Below are 16,701 nucleotides of genomic sequence, written 5' to 3'. Positions count from 1 at the left end.
GTGAGAAAGGAAGTATTGTCACGCAGTAATTACTCAATACTCACTATGGGCATGCCTTCAGTGATAATGACCTGCTAAACACTCGCAGACCCTTCCCCCAGCACAGGCCTGAATGAGTTAACAGCAGGCTCTGTGAAAGGACTCCATTATGTAGAGCAGTTGTGGCTGTAAACATTTAGCGATGCTCGAAATACGCAGATGATTGTGCTGGGTTTTCAGCCCTTATTTCAGAGCAGGAAACACTAGCTATAAATAAAACAGGGCCAAAATAACTTATAAATGACAGAAATTGTACTTTAATTTGAATATATGAACATCAAGATCCACCACTGTGGTTAAATGGGTTAAAAAAAAAAGTGGCTTCATAAGCTGGTTGGTTTTGAAAAAAGCGAGCAAGTGGCAAAAGCTGCCTGATGTGGCAGACGGTGATGATGTCAAGGTTTGGCACACAAGCGCACAGTAAGGAGTTTATGAGGAAACGGCCTGCCGAATGTGAAACCATACCACAAGCAACACGACATGGAGAAAAACAGGCCTAGAGAGAAAATGCAAAGTTGCAGTTCGGTTGCAGCAGAATGGAAAACGTGTGATTCACAATGTGAAAATCACCAGACTGGGAACGACAACTTTAAAACTCATTCAGACTGGGTCTGTAGCTCCATTTACAGTAGAGAGAGTGAGTCACTGGAGTCGGGCATGCCCATTTTAAGACTAATGAGAGACTTCCAGACCAAAGGTAGGGAACTGGCTTCTGTGGTCAAGCTCCACAGCCTCATTCCACTACACTAGACTCACTGCCAGAATCCTTTTGATGAGAGACCGCCTTGCCATTGATCCTTCATCGTCCTTTTCTGCCGGCCAGAGTTAATTACAGATCCCCTGTGTAGGCACGAGTTAACAAGGCTTTCCTTTAGTTGAGTCTCATTGGATTTCTAATCATGATTGAAATCGCTACTGACTGAAGAGCTGGTCTCACACTATTAGGTGTTTGTTTTAGGTAAATTAAAGGCCTATTGTGCTTATTCAGACTAAACAGGACGTAGCCTAGGTCTCCTTCGAGCATGAGGTCAGCGCTGTCACGCAAACGGCTTTAAAAGTGTTTACTGATCAGGTTCATTGAACCGTTCCTGTTAGCGCCGGCTGCACTGATACAGTCAGACACCAAGAGGGCGCCTGAGAGCGAGAGAGCATCGCGGGAAGGGTACGAGACGCTCACCTGGAAACGGGGCAGGTCCGAGGGCTTGAAGTCGTTCGGCGAGCAGCCGCACCAGTCCACGATGTGCTTGTATTGACATTTGCAGCCCAGCTTTCGATTCCAGTTAGTGATACGAAGGTTGTTGTCCACCATGCTCTGGCAGTGTGGGCTGTTCTCCAGAACCGTGTGGAAGAACGACTGTGAAGACAGAGAGAGGATCGGGGAGGAGGATGATAAATGGGAAGGGATGGTGAGAGGTGAAGAGAAAGAGAAGAAAACAGATGACTAAGAGGTTGAAGCAGAATAATGACATCTGATAAAACGAAGATGGATGTCTAACAGAATGGCCCTGTCAGGAGGTCTAGTGTGTTAAATGTCTACATCAGTAAAAAAGAGCCAATTGCCTTCTCAAGCCACAATATCCAATATCTCAGCGGTGAATAACTAGACCTAGATGGAGCGAAGAATCCAATTTTGCCGCAGCACGTCAAAAAGCCCTTCATTAAAACTAACACATTGACACAGTCATTTCAAATGAGCAAACACACAATGCAAATGAGCAAACACACAATGCAAATGAGCAAACAGAACTATGCAAATTCATCTCGCTTTTTTGGAAATTTACTCAATTTATCATCGTAAACTTCAAACTCGTGAATAAGTGAGAAATATTAATGAAACATTAATCTAGTGAATTAATGTAGCAGAATCCTTGGAATATTGTGCAAAGTCATTTTCTTGATCATTATTATTATCATGTTTTAATAGGAAAAAATATCTAAACATCCTTAAAACAAAATAAATCTGATTTTCAATGAAAATTTTCTCAGATAAAAAAAATATTTAAGTATATCTTGAATATAAAATATAATCGCAAATATGAGAAAATATTACCTTCACTTATTTTAAACTTAAACCCCAGTCATGAATTTATTTAGATTTGTTAAAAATAAGAAAATCCAATAATAAATGTAATGTGATATACATTCTCTAAATAATCGTATTCAGGCAAGTACATTTTCATCCTTTTAAGAATATTTAGATATTTTTGCTGGAAAACAACACATTTTTCATCTTTGACATGAATTGTGCATTATTCTGGTGTCTCACCTCCGCAGGTAAAAGTGTGTATGCGTAGAAACGTTTCATGTTGGTCACAAGGTCATCTTGAGAGTTGATGACATACTCCACAAAGATTCGGTTCAACAGAAACCAGTCAGAGCCTCCATCAACTGATATGCCTTCTGGAATTTTCCTGTCTCCAAGCCGCCACATATGGGTGTCACACTCGAAGAAAAGCCGGTCCAAACCTTGTTTTCTGATGAATCTGTTGGCGATTATCAACAATGCAAATTACAAATGTATTTTTATCCCTTATAAAAAGGCACCCTTCTGTGCGACTGGCACGTGTTAAGTGTCTTGGGCACCATAAGCCATCAGCGTGATCACACGTCAACACTCACCGAGCGTTATCTCTCCCGTGGGACTTGATGAAATTCATATCTCTGTATTTGGACAGGAAGGCCACCAGCTGATCATTGGTCCTGAGGAGACATTGAAAAAATGTTGAAAGAGAAACCAGAAAACAAGTGCTGGAGAGAAAGAGCAACAGAGAGTTTGCTAATCAGGCTAATGAGCCACAGTGTAAATGAACGCGGAGCATGAGGGATTCTGGGTCCAAGCTCACAAACAGAGCCAGATTCAGCCCCTGATGCCAGCTGCCCTGTTTCAACGCCTGTCGCAATGCATTGCTTGAACATCTGTAGTCATTTTCCCCCATACACACTCCTCTCTCACATTTGTTTTTTTCACTGCAGGCTTCTGGTACAGAGGAAAGAACATCACACTGAAGAAATCTTTATTTATCGCTATACCAGGGAAAGTGGAATTTGAAAAATGTCAGTCATAGCTCACATTTTCGGGGGTTCAAACCAGTAACGTTTTGGTTACTAGCCACGACTATGAACAAGAATCGCAATAAAGTTTTCAAAGTACTGTTAGATAGTAATTGCTAACATTCTTACAATGAAGGTCAATGAGAGACTTCAATATTAAAGGGGCTGTACCATTATATTTAACTTTTAAATTTTTATTATAACCTTAAAAATTAGCTTCTTATAAAGCTTACAAATTTTAACCCTTGTACTGTGATGAAAATCATTTGTCTAATTTGGTGTTCCCAGTTAAAAATGACCAGCCTTTAAAAATGTCTTGCAAATCTCTCATTATGCTTTATGATCACAAAATCTGGGATTCAATCTTTTTGTCAACTTGTTTTCTTTCAGTTAGCACAGGTTTTATTTTTATTTTTGGAACTGATTGCGAAAAATGTGGTGCATAAGCTCGGATCATAAGGCCATCAGTATATAAAAAAGAAGAAGCAAAAAACAAATACAAAACTATAATATAGCAAAATAAGAAATTTATAAGCAATTTTTTGTAGGCCAGTCATTTTTGACCAGGAACACTGCATGTACAGTATAACAAGCTCAGGAATAAAAACCCCAACAAGAAAAAATAAAAATAAATGAAAATTGTTATACATTGTATGCGCAAAGACAGTAAGTTTTAGTCTTATTCACTAAAATTAACTAGGTTTGGTGGGTTCTGAATTAAAAAAAATAAATAAAAAATAAAATAAAAAAAGTGAAAAAAACTGTCTCCTAGTTTGTGTCCAAAAGAAGGCAACAAATGTTTGTTTGCAACCAAACAGTTATAAATAGCTGAGGTGAATTTGTTGATGTGATTTTTAGCTCCATAGTAAACGCTCTGTCATCCTGTCATCACTTGCAAAATGTCATCTACATGCCTACAGCCGCACACGTCAATCACATACCTACTTTATCTCACACGTCTCAGCTTAAAGGAGTCATATGAAGTTGCTAAAAAGAACATTATTTGGTGTATCTGGTGTAATGAAATGTGTTTAAATTAAAATTAAAATTAAATTAAATTTATGCATTTAGCAGACGCTTTTATCCAAAGCGCCTTACAGTGCATTCAGGCCATCAATTTTTACCTATCATGTGTTCCCGGGGAATCGAACCCCCAACCTTGCGCTAGCTTGCTTGCTAACGCAACGCTCTACCAGTTGAGCTACAGGAACACTATGTTTATGTGGTTTAAGGTAAAAAAAAAAAAAAAAACTCATTATTTTCCACATTCTGTACATTATTGTTTCTCCTCTATTTTCTTTCTACAAAACTCATTGGTCTGAAAAGTGATGTGTGCTGTGATTGGCCAGCTATCCATTCGTTGTGATTGGCCGAATACCTCAACATACTGTGATGCCCTGTCTGGCCAGAGCGACAAGACATTAACATTAAACCCCATTAGAAACATGATATAAACATGATGTCCAGTCGTGTCCTACTTCACCGTGCACCGATACTTCAAAAGAATCGCGATTCTCGGAAATTAAAAACGTCACGATTCCTAAATTTATTAGTATCGATACTTCAAAGAATGACTGCGTTCCAGATTTGTAATAGACGTATTTCATGTTGGTGTGTGGAACGCATGCTTCCAGTGCCTCCCTATGGACGTCTGTTTGTTCTCCTCACGCAAGCAGAAAAAAGTTCAAGTTCAAGTTCAAGTCTGCTTTATTGTCAATTTCCACATGTACAGTACATACATACAGAGAATCGAAATTGTGTTACTCTCAGACCCCGGTGCATACAGATAACATTAACATTAAAGCCTAAAAAATAACTAGATCAAATATAAAATGTAGATACAACTATACAATAAGGGGAATGATAAAAAAAAGACATATAATAAAATTAAAAATAAAGTTAAAAATAAAGTTAAATAAAGCAGCGCAAGGTAAATGACAAATATAGTGCAAATCAATGAAGTGAACAACAGTGCAGTTAAAAGATTTTTTAGTGCAAAAAATCATTTATTTAGAATATCTTATTAAGTCTGATTAAAGTGACAAGTGACAAGTGACCAAGAGCAGTTATTTAACTGACTGATGAGGTAGTTCCATGCCGAATGAGGTAGTGAGCGGTGAGTAAGCAGACCAATGCTGCACAAGTGACTAGTGCATGCCATCATATAAGTAGTGGGGGGGGGGGGTTCAAAGTTCAGTGGTGCCTGGGTAAGAAGAGGGGAGGGGGGCAGGTTTGGGAGGGAGTTCAGCTTCCTGACAGCCTGGTGGATGAAGCTGTCCTTCAGTCTGCTGGTCCTGGCCTGGAGACTCCGCAGTCTACTCCCTGATGGTAGCAGGCTGAAGAAGCTGTGTTATGGGTGGGTGGGATCACCTGTAATGCAGAGGGCTTTGGGGGTGAGACGTGTTCCATAAATGTCCTGGAGGGAGGGGAGAGAGACACCAATGATCTTCTCAGCTGCTCTTACTATGCGTTGCAGAGTCTTTCGGCAGGACGCATTGCAGGCGCCATACCACACAGTGATGCAGCTCGACAGAATGCTCTCGATGGTGCCTCTGTAGAAGGTGTACATGATGGGGGGTGGGGCTCTGGCTCTTCTCAGTTTGCGGAGGAAGTGGAGACGCTGTTGTGATTTCTTGGCCAGTGCTGCGGTGTTTTCAGTCCAGGAGAGGTCCTCTGTGATGTGCACACCCAGGAACTTGGTGCTGCTCACTCTCTCCACAGTCGCACCGTTGATGGTCAGAGGAACATGCTGAGTGTGTGCTCTCCTGAAGTCTACAACAATCTCCTACAAAAAAAGCACTACAGCGAGATGCTGCATTAGTGGCTTTACTAAACTGATTTGGCTTTACTAAAATGTGTGTATAAATGCATTAAATAGTTTAAATAAATTGTTCAGATGAACAAAGCACGAGGTTTTCTTGCATAATTAACATTTAAATTGTTTGGTCAGACAGTTCATATATAATATGCACATAAATCAGGGATTAAACGTGGAGTTATCAGTATGCTAAATATGAAAACGAGCATAACTGCACAGCTCCTATAACTGCGCTTTGTATCTGCTGATTGCTGATCGAGATTTACATGCTTGGCTCTCTGACCCTGTATACTCATTCATTTCCTTCATAAACGAGATGTATCAGTTCATTCAACTCTTCACGAATGACAAGATCTCTCGAATCTCGTTCATTGAAGGGCGGATTCGTTCACTACATTCAACAAATCACATGCTTGAGTACAGGATGAAACAATTCACAGAACTGTTCACGAGCTGCGCATGCGCTGCTAATAGCGCCGAGCTCCAGCAAGTATAGGAGGGAGGAACTTCAGTGAACGAGAAATGAGAAAATAAATTTTACTTTATTTGCGGGCTGGGGTGGGCCAAATAATTTCATAAAAGTTGGAGTCGGGACTCAAGGGTTGGAAAAAAACCCGACAGGCGCATCACTAGGCTGCATGAGCGAGCACAAGTGATACTGTTGTGGCCGCCGGTCCACGACTGTAGAAAAACCTGACGCTCACTAAAGATGACGGTCATTAAAGCTCACTGGCTGAGTTTTCTCTTCTGAAAGAAAAGGTTGCACAACTGACAGAATAAGTTACAATATCTGAGATATTGCTGCTAAATTTTATTTGTTTGTTTTTTTGTTTTTTTACCTGAATGCCATTGCTTAATTGATATTATTTATATTTTGACATTTTAATCTTCTGAGTTCAGAAACATTGTTTAATGTAATCGCTGTTCATATTTTTATTCAAAGTTCAGAGACAAGATACATTTATTACTCTTATGTTTCTTATGATAACTGAGATAATGCTGCTAAATTGATTCTTTCTTTACCTTGAATGTCATTGCTCTAATTTATTTTGATGATATATTTTGATATTTCATATTTTGTTCTAATGTTTAATTTATCTGCTTTTCATATGTTCATTTATTAGTGTGTTATATGATTAGAATGTTGTCCCGGTTTTAAAATAAAGCACAGCAATTATATTTGAGAGTGTATTTTCCCTTTTCAGGAAAAGTATCGAAAAAGTATCGAAATCGAAATTCTTGACTAGGTATCGGTATCGAAACAATAATTTTGGTATCGTGACAACACTAGTGTGGACGAGTCTTAACTTTTATAAAGAAAATATCTTTGGATTTGAGACTTTAGTGTTTTAAACTTTACTGATCTACAAAGAGAAAGAAAAAAATTAAATCGCATCATTTGACCCTGTTAAGATTCCTATGTTATACAGCCACATTAAATGTTTAACTGCTGTGATAAAAAGATCACAACACACAAATGCACTCTGACCTCCAGTGTCAGAACCCAGGGTGGCATTTGAAATGAAACCCTGCTCCAGCGCTCAGTGCATGTACAGCTGCCATTCACCCCACGCACTGGCTAAACTCAGACCTCAGGCTATTAGAGTGCTGTATTCTGTAACCGAGCTACCAGTGAGATTTGAAATCTGACTGCAGTGCAATAATAATGAGCATCAGTCCAAGTGGGAGGGAGCAGGAGAAAGAGACAGACAGAGTGGATGTTTACGCTTAATTTTTGATGTCTCTTCATGGTATTCAAATTTTCTCTAGGCACCGAATACTTGAATGACCTGCTACAATTGCACAGACTGCAAACAGAGCACATCAAGAGGAATACTTTATACCATAATGCAATGTGCCCTACTGGAAGCAAATTATATCTTTTTTGAACACTTTTAAATCAGACTCTGAAAAAAGCGAATAAATGCAAGAAGACCAATCATAACACAATATGCAAATTACAGTTAGGAGAGAACATTCTCAAGTATGCACACTATTTCTTTTCATTTAGGAACCTGAATACACTATTTATAGTATATAAAGTGAAGTGAAGTGAAGTGACATACAGCCAAGTATGGTGACCCATACTCAGAATTCGTGCTTTGCATTTAACCCATCTAAAGTATACACACACAGCAGTGAACACACACACACACACACACACACACTGTGAACACACACCCAGAGCAGTGCTTCCCATAGGTATGAAATATACTTGCAGTGGTAGCCGGGTGGAAAATCCTACTTTTACCCATGGCAAAAAAATGGTCTACTACATGTGACAAATAACAAATAATGTGTAATTTTATAACAATATTTGAATTTAATTAAATTAATTTTAATTACATAGGCTATTATTACATTTAATATGTAATAACAGGCAGAAAATACAATAGTTTACAATGAATTAAATGGGAATTAAATTAAATACAATTAATTGTGTAACCAAACTATCAATAATGCTCAGAAATTAAGACACAAAAAAAAAAAAAATTAAATGAAACCTAACATGTGTAAATATACCTGGGCAGGTAAAGTCCATGTGTGGGAAGCACTGATATATATTAAATACAGTATATACGGCATAGTACTTCACAGTATTTCATTCTGAGACGGTCTGTAGAGCTGCTCCGTTCCAGAAGAGGGCGTCATTGAGCCCATGTCACCACATGGGAAGAGGAGAACAACAGAGTCCAGACTCTTTGTTTTCTCTTTTTTCTCTCTTCATGAAAAGTCCATAAATAAAGCTGCGTTGACTTAAAAACAGGGCCAGAGAAAAAGAGCAAGATGGTGCGGATAAATGGAAGAAAAGAGCCAGGCGCTCGCAACAAAGCCACTGTGTAACAGAGCCCTCCACCCCTGGCGTCCAGGCTCGCACATAGAGCAGAGAGCTTTTTGTCAGCCCCTTTCACAGACATCCATGCAGAAGGACGGACATCAGGAGGGAATTAGAGGGGGAAACAAGCAGCTAAGTCAGCAGAGACAGGTACTGCACACCCCTCAACACCGCAGTCATGACATGCGGACAAAGCCTTCCGCAAGTGTCAACCTTCTGCAAACACATTGAAGTCAGGCATGCAGTTGAACAATGTCTATGGCTTTGTTTCTATCTCCGTCTGACTGTCTCGCACCTCACTTACTTTCTCACACAAGCTTACTCTGTCAAAGGCTGTTGGTTGCAAGAGTGAGAAAACATTCAATATCAGGACGATAACCCTTCAAATCTTTCTAGCCAAATTGTGATTTGGTCTCTTGGAGTCCCAACAGGCCTCTCCCGCTCTTGATCTATCAGTCTGTGCTCACTTTTGTCCAATCAGAGGAGATCTTACACCTACAGCGCTGGAGAGCAACAGTCTGGTTCTGGAAGTAAAAAAGTTGGGTTCTCCATAGGGGAAACAAGGATAACTTGCAAACCTTTAAAGACAGATGTAGGGTGAGCTACAAGGTTGGTAATTGATGGTACATGCTTTCGTTGAAGCCATCAGCCTGCATTATTTCAACTTCTTTTTTGAATAAATATAGTTCAACAGCAGAAAACCCAGGTAAAATCGACATGACCCAGGATTATGCAGAGAAATCTCCACCAATCAAATAATATATAACTATGCCTAAATTACTCTTTAGAAATTGCGCCAAAGGAGCATTTTAGTGCCAGCCCACTCCCACAATGCACTAAATTATGTAAAGTCAGTTTCCCTATGCTCTCAAACTACTTAAATATTTGCATACTTAATATGCATATTTTACAATAAATATAAAATATTGCTGTATATAAATATCCAATGTGTGTAACTCCAGAAAGCAAGGTTAACTTACAGTCACATATACCCTGAACTCTCAATTGATTTACCCAAACCTTGCGTTATTTGAGCCTAATGCTGAGTTTATCTACTTACCCTTAAACACACCCAGGTATGTCAAATAACTTTTTTTCAGGAAACCCCCCCTGGAAAATAAAATCACTTTGCATGAAAAGCAAAACTGCCAAAGATATCAGAAGATATTAACCTGTACTTCTCTTGCCCCATTGGTAAAAAGTGTCAAGCATAGATTTAAGAATTTAGAGGATGCCCAGATATTAAAATTCAGATGTTTCTTTGCTTCAACTCAAAGTTCACATTATATCTAGTTGGTTTGGTTCATATAAAGACTTGAATGGGAAAAATAGTTACAAAACCACGGCTGCTAACCAAGTGGGCAGGCACTGCTGCACTCTATAGTCTTCAATACACTTCAGATACACAGAAACAAAATGATGCTTTGTGGTAGCAACCCTTAATTGAGAGTGCATAAGCATGCTTATATAAACATACTTTTGCATGTTGTGGACTTCAACAAATCGTTTGACGAATTTATTTTCCTCACAGCTTAATCTCTGCTGACCCATGTTTCTGTTGTGATAGTGGACTGAGAAATAACTCTCCATTACCACAACCAGAAGAGCTGGATTGGGCTCCTTAATGGACCGATTTGTACTCATGTTTTAGAGAAATGGTGTTTCTGCACAGTATAATACAAATGATAGCAACTATATCACTGCACTACACACACACACACCCTGACAGGCTACTTAGAGCTTGCACCTGAACCTGCTCCGAGCATGAGATGAAAAGAATCATTTTATTTTTCTTGATGTTCCGCTTTAAAGGGGCTTTGGCTCATAGCTAACTTTCCTCTCCGGTCTGGAGGTTGTGGCATGCGACAGAGGGATAGAGAGGCAGGATTAACCTTGAACGGCTGCGCAGGATGGGCCAGAATTTATCACACGGCTGTATCGATCTCTAACACCCTGATTTCTGAGGGCTGCAGAAAATGACATGGCTGTAATATTGATTATAGCCGGGGGAGTCTCTACCTCTCATCCAGCTCTCATTACAGACTGAAGAGTTATGCACGCTAATGGCATTTATCACGGTGATAATTTAAATCTCAAGACACAGTTCGGCTTACAGAACTGCCACGTTGACTTACAGGTGATGTGATGAGATACTGGAATACTGGGGCATTTTATTATAATTTTTTCATTTTTATTTTTTTATGTGAAGAAAATTTGGGAAAGAAAAATAGTGGACTTTAAAAAAAAAATCCTAATTATGATCACATGTTTTTATTTTATGTTCAATATGCAATTTAAACCACATAATAACAATAATAATAATACCAGTAGTAATTATTTGTATTACTAGCTATCATAATTGTAAGTATTTATTAGTTAGTTGCTTATTTAGAATTTTAAGATGGCTGCAAATAAGGAATCTGTTAATATAACACAAACATTAATAAATTAAATTGCGATTAATCGGATTATGCACAAAATTCAATAATGCATTCAAAAGTAGTGTATTGTGCATTTTTTTCTTTGAAAGTAATGCTATATGAACAAAAAAGCAATAACATTTGGCTCGCAAACACTTTAAACAAGTAAGGTGCTTTTTACAGCAGTATTCCTTTTACATAGTCAGTGGCAGTTAAAATATTTCTTGTAAATCTCAACTTATAACATTAATGTAATCAAATTAAATATAAAACAAGCTATTTGCCACTGCCAGGACATTAACAATTATGTGCGTCTGTGTGTTACCGCATCCCAAACAACTCAAAGTAATAAACCACAAAATTAACAAAACAATGCACTCCACTTTGCTGAGCGTGAGCGCTTCTCTGCTGTCTTCACGTTCATTTCGGAAACATCCTATTTCCCATTTATGAAGTCATGATTACGAGCACTTTGCATTCTTTTCTGTTAAAAATAACAGTGGACAGTGGTTTGTGAGTGTTGATTGTTAGCCTTAATAATTTGATAGGGAGCATTCAAGTGAGCGCTGCTGAAGTCTTAGGCCCACCCACAATGCTCTCTTTGGTTGAGACACATGATGACGCCCATCCCAAGCCAGTACTGATCAACATCCAACCCCTCCAGTGTGACCCATGGTTTCTCTGTGTGTATTCAGAGCCAGTGAGCAACGGACTTTCATAAAAATAAAAAACAGTGTTAATGCCCAATAAAATAATTGTTGCGTTAATCAATTAATGCGTTTAATGAAATAATAACAAGTTAACTCGCCAAACCCTAATATATATAAATATATATACATACATATATACATTACTTACATATATTTTAACTACGCATCAGTTTCTGGCGCAGCTCCTTTCTAATATTAAGTATTTCTTTATTTAATCTCTCTATTTTAAATAAAGTCCACAAGCTTTCATTTAATGTTAGAGCCCCTTTAAGTTCACTATCTTCAAGTTCCTTGTATTTTTTTTTATTGTGTTGTGGGGCTTTGTCAATTTTAAATTGAGCTAATTCAGAATAAACAAGTACAATCTTCATGAGATGCGTAAATGTAATCCCTTAACAGTTCTATGAACCATCAAGCTTGTTTACACCAGATCAAACAGCCAATGGTGATCGCAATTACCCATAATCCCCCTGCTAAACTAAATTGTGACATTGCTTGGAACTAATCTCCCAGCAGCCCACAGCTAAATGCTATAGTCAGGTGTTAACTCAGTTGTTCTCTGTGGCAACCAATAATCTTGAATCATTCCTGAGAGAAAACAATGACAATCCAAGCAATGCAAATCATATCAACAGAATAATCAGTCAAAAGTGGAGTAATGCGAGATAACGCTGACTCACCTGATTGGGTAATCAGCAGCACTCAGGTTGATGAAGAAATCCCAGGACCAATCACGCATGGCCAGCAGGTCCTTCATGCTCTGCAGATACATGGTAAGCAGACTGGCACCACCCCATATCGTAGACATGCGCCACGGTGTGACCCGGACGTTAGGATACTGGTGAGCTAGAGCCACCATCTGCCTGTGCAGGTAGTTGGATCGCTGTGGAGTGAAATAAGATAATTTAGAGCCTGCGAACTTTATCTGGGATCAGTCGGTCAAATGTGACCAGTGTTATTATGAGATAAACAAAGTCTGACATCCACTAAGGGCACCTTGTGGGGTGAAAAACTGATTGAATGAAATGGATAAGGCTTTTTCAAAGTGGCACAGAGTTTCCTGTAATGGGTGTACACTGCAACATTTTCTTAGTCAGTGAATTTGTCTGGTTTTCCAGGCATTTACTTGAAAAGCTAAATTGCACAATATATTATAGGACTTGTTTTCAAAGAAATTAAATCAAATTAAATGGACTTCTCTTAGCCCATTGGTAAAACATTTTAAACAAACATAAGATCATTTAGTATGCATGCACATGTATTAAAATTCAATCCAATAGCCAACAATTACTTTGAAGTTTGGTCATTAAATATGTAATATTATTATCCAATATTATTTTGTCTAAATAAAAAATAAAACACTAACAATTTAAATCAATAATTTGAAATGCTACAAGTGAATTTAAGCAAAACAAGACTGTAATGTACAATATGAAAATATTAATTTGAAAATTTTGCTAGAGATTACACAAAACTATTAAATGATTTTTTTTTTATTACCTTTGCCATCTAAACACAATTAATGCACAATTAAATAACCAAAATCGACTGATACATATCCAATATACGTGTTTTGGAAAAGTTTGTGAGGATCAGTGGTGTTTATGTACATATGGACATTAAACGCTCCAAACACAGACACGATCAAGTTGTTCTGACAGAGGAACTTTCACTTGTATTTTGGTGTGTTTAGTGATTCTGAATGGATCTGTATAGTAGTTTATATGCAGTCATTCGACATCTCCCTGTGGTCTTGTTTGATATGGCAGGTTGTACAGAATATCTTCAGTGACATTTTGGCAAAAATATTTTGATCACTGAATGTTTAAATCTATCTTGAATTTGTTTTGTTTAAAAATTATAACATGGAATTTGAAAAGTAACAACACTAGAATACAAAGGTTTTTGTGAATAGAAAAAGGTTGAGAGCTACTGATCTAACGCAATCTTATTTTTCTCAAGTTTTCATGTATTGTTTTTGGGATGTTTAAATATTTTTAAACAGGAAAAGACAAAAAAAATGCACAAACAAATAAAATAAAATAAAAAAATGGGTAAAAAAAAGTAAAGAACTGTGTGAAGCACTATGTCCTTATTGAGATATACACATCACAGATTTGATTTCCTGTGTTTTGTGTGTTATACCACCCAACCTTTAACTCCTCTCTTTTCCTCTTCTCGTTTTATTGAGTAATAAAGCTTGTCTCCACAATGATGGACTGATTGAAACGCAGCTCTTTATCCTGCTCTTTTGAAATTACAAGACAGCGCACTTACCCTACGCATTCCTGCCATAAATCCTAGTAGCTCATTAAGTGTATTTTTGTATGTGTGTAATTAAGGGAGGGGGATTGCAGCATCATATGTGTGTGTGTGTGTGTGTGTGTGTGTGTGTGTGTGAACAAACAGCCTTTCATGTTCACACTCTATCACTTGCCAAGCTGAGAGAGTAAATGGTGTGAAAGAGACTGAAGTATGGCACTTTAATAAACCTCCAATAGGTTTTTGAACTGAATGAATAGAGGGGCTGGAGGCCACTGTTTACCCCCCCTTCCATCCCCCACTATTGCTTTTAGAGATGGTTAACTATTCACCCAACAACTGATTAGTTAATGAGTGAGTTTAAATAGTTTTTATACATATACAAATAGTGCAAATAGTTTTTATACATTCATTTTATATAAACATTTTTTAACATGTTTTACATTTTGTATTTTGTAGTGTTAACATACTAACAACCCCACAACTCCTCTCCTGCTGTTCGGTCATTTCTTATCATTATAGAAAGTAAATATTTATAAAACTGGATGGGTGCTGAAGACATACCTGGTCCACATGAATGTAGTAGAAATGAGACGTGTGGTATATGGCCTTGAAGAGACGCAGCACCTGGCGTGAGGCCCGTCCATGGACCACCAACATGAAGGCTATCCGAACCGGTACAGCAGGAACCGTCTCCATAGAGTCGTCCTCCCACTGCACATTCATATTCACTTTGCCTGCACAAACACACATACACACATACATGAGCCACAATGGACTCAAGACTACATTTTTTATTAGAATTTTAAGCCACATCTGAACTTAAAACATATTGTCAGTTGCCAGAAATTATATTAATATTTGCACCCTGTTTCTGGTTTTAAGTTTATTAGGGGCATGTTGTTTTCTAATAATACACAAATCAGCATGATAGAATGATTTCTGAAGGATCATGTGACACTGAAGACTGGAGTAATGATGCTGAAGATTCAGCTTTGCATCACAGGAATACATGATATTTTAAAATATAATAAAATAGCATAAATAAACAAATAAATAAATAACTGTAATAAAGTTTAGTCTTAGTTAACACTAGAGACAGCTTTCAAAAAATCTTACCTAACCCAAACTTTTAAACGGTAGTCTCCATTTTTGATTTGAAGAGTTAGAGTAGTCCTGAATATTCATTTTTACAGGTTTTGGTCTATATTGTTAAAATATTTAAATACTTTACATTAGGGATGCACGATATTGGATTTTGGCCGATATTCGATATGCCGATATTTTCTAAATAATTTTGGCCGATGCCGATACCGATATCGATATATATACAAATATATACTGATATATTTACAAATATATACTGATATATTTAAACTTTAATTTTACTGAAGAGAAATCCATGTATCTCTTCTGTACTGATTCTACCATAAATTTATTATTTTACAAATGTAGACAGACATTCACATCTGAAAAACAGGTCAATTATTTCACTTGGAGAATATCGGTTTGGCTCATCGGCAGAAATATTCATATCGGCCGATACCGATAATGGTCATTTTAAGCTTTTATCGGCCGATACCGATGTTGTGCCGATATTATCGTGCATCCCTACTTTACATGTATTTAGAGTGTATTTTGTAGGTCACCAACTTTTGCAAATATGGTTATAGTCATTATTCACATCTCTAACTACAGGAATATAAAAGGGTCTTTGTTTAGTGTAAGAACAGGAGATTTCAGGACAGACTCCTATCAATAAATACAGTCATCAATCTCAAAAACTGACTGTGACACAGTCAGAGAGATGGAGAGTGTCCCTCAATGGTCCAGATGAAACAGAAAAACCTTTGTAACACTTAAACCGAGTTGAGGGTACCTCAGTCCATCCGAGACACTGCTGTAACGCCAGAATCAAGAACCGCAGGGATCCACCACATGATCACTTATTGGCCTATAAGTGATTCACTGATACCATCTCCACAACGGCTGATATAAGACACCATCCCCGCCTTCCTTCGGACATGCATTCAGCACTCACAAATAGCTTGGCGCAGACCACAAGGGCTGAGCCTTGGTCATTTGTGGCTTTCTAAAAATGCCCACAGAATAAATACGTGGCGGACTGCCTCTCTCTCCATGTAATGGTATAGCCTGCCACTTCTAAAGAAGGGCAAGCTGAATTACTCATTACAGGCCATGAGGTTAATTTTAAATGCTCATATAAAATTACACAGAAGGCACTATGTTTTGGCGCAAGGCCATGCTGACTGAAGACATGGGCCATGAGGGGTAATGACTATAATCTGACTATCTGAGCCTGTCGTTACTGTCTCAAAGTGCACCGGCCTCCCAGACCTTGTGAGCCTGAACGGGGGCAGGAGAAGGCACCGCTCCTGGCCCTCAGGGAGAATATGGCCATTCCTGGATGGGTGGAGGCTGGGAAAGGCATGAAGGTGTTTTATTAAAAGCAATTACACCATCTTAACCCCTCTGTGTCCTTTGTCTTCAAGGCCTGACCATCACCTGTCCCTGCGTTTCCTGTGTGTTCTCAGTGAAACACTG

The 16,701-nt window shown here is 38.2% G+C and overlaps 1 protein-coding gene across 1 annotated transcript in view; it reads right to left on the bottom strand.

The window, feature by feature from the left end:
• The window catches only part of LOC113043299 (xylosyltransferase 1-like), a 63,622-nt gene that overhangs the window by 12,257 nt on the left and 34,664 nt on the right, over positions 1-16,701 (bottom strand). Inside the window, exons 3-7 of the mRNA XM_026202574.1 lie at positions 14,701-14,873; positions 12,555-12,757; positions 2,659-2,739; positions 2,306-2,522; positions 1,217-1,393 (exon numbers count right to left, since the gene is read on the bottom strand). Of these exons, the coding sequence (XP_026058359.1) occupies positions 1,217-1,393; positions 2,306-2,522; positions 2,659-2,739; positions 12,555-12,757; positions 14,701-14,873 (851 nt within the window). The remainder of the gene's footprint in view (positions 1-1,216; positions 1,394-2,305; positions 2,523-2,658; positions 2,740-12,554; positions 12,758-14,700; positions 14,874-16,701) is intronic.

This window comes from Carassius auratus, chromosome 3, assembly GCF_003368295.1.
Source record: "Carassius auratus strain Wakin chromosome 3, ASM336829v1, whole genome shotgun sequence".
NCBI classification, from domain to species: domain Eukaryota; kingdom Metazoa; phylum Chordata; class Actinopteri; order Cypriniformes; family Cyprinidae; genus Carassius; species Carassius auratus.
This window is presented reverse-complemented; position numbering and strand designations above follow the sequence as displayed.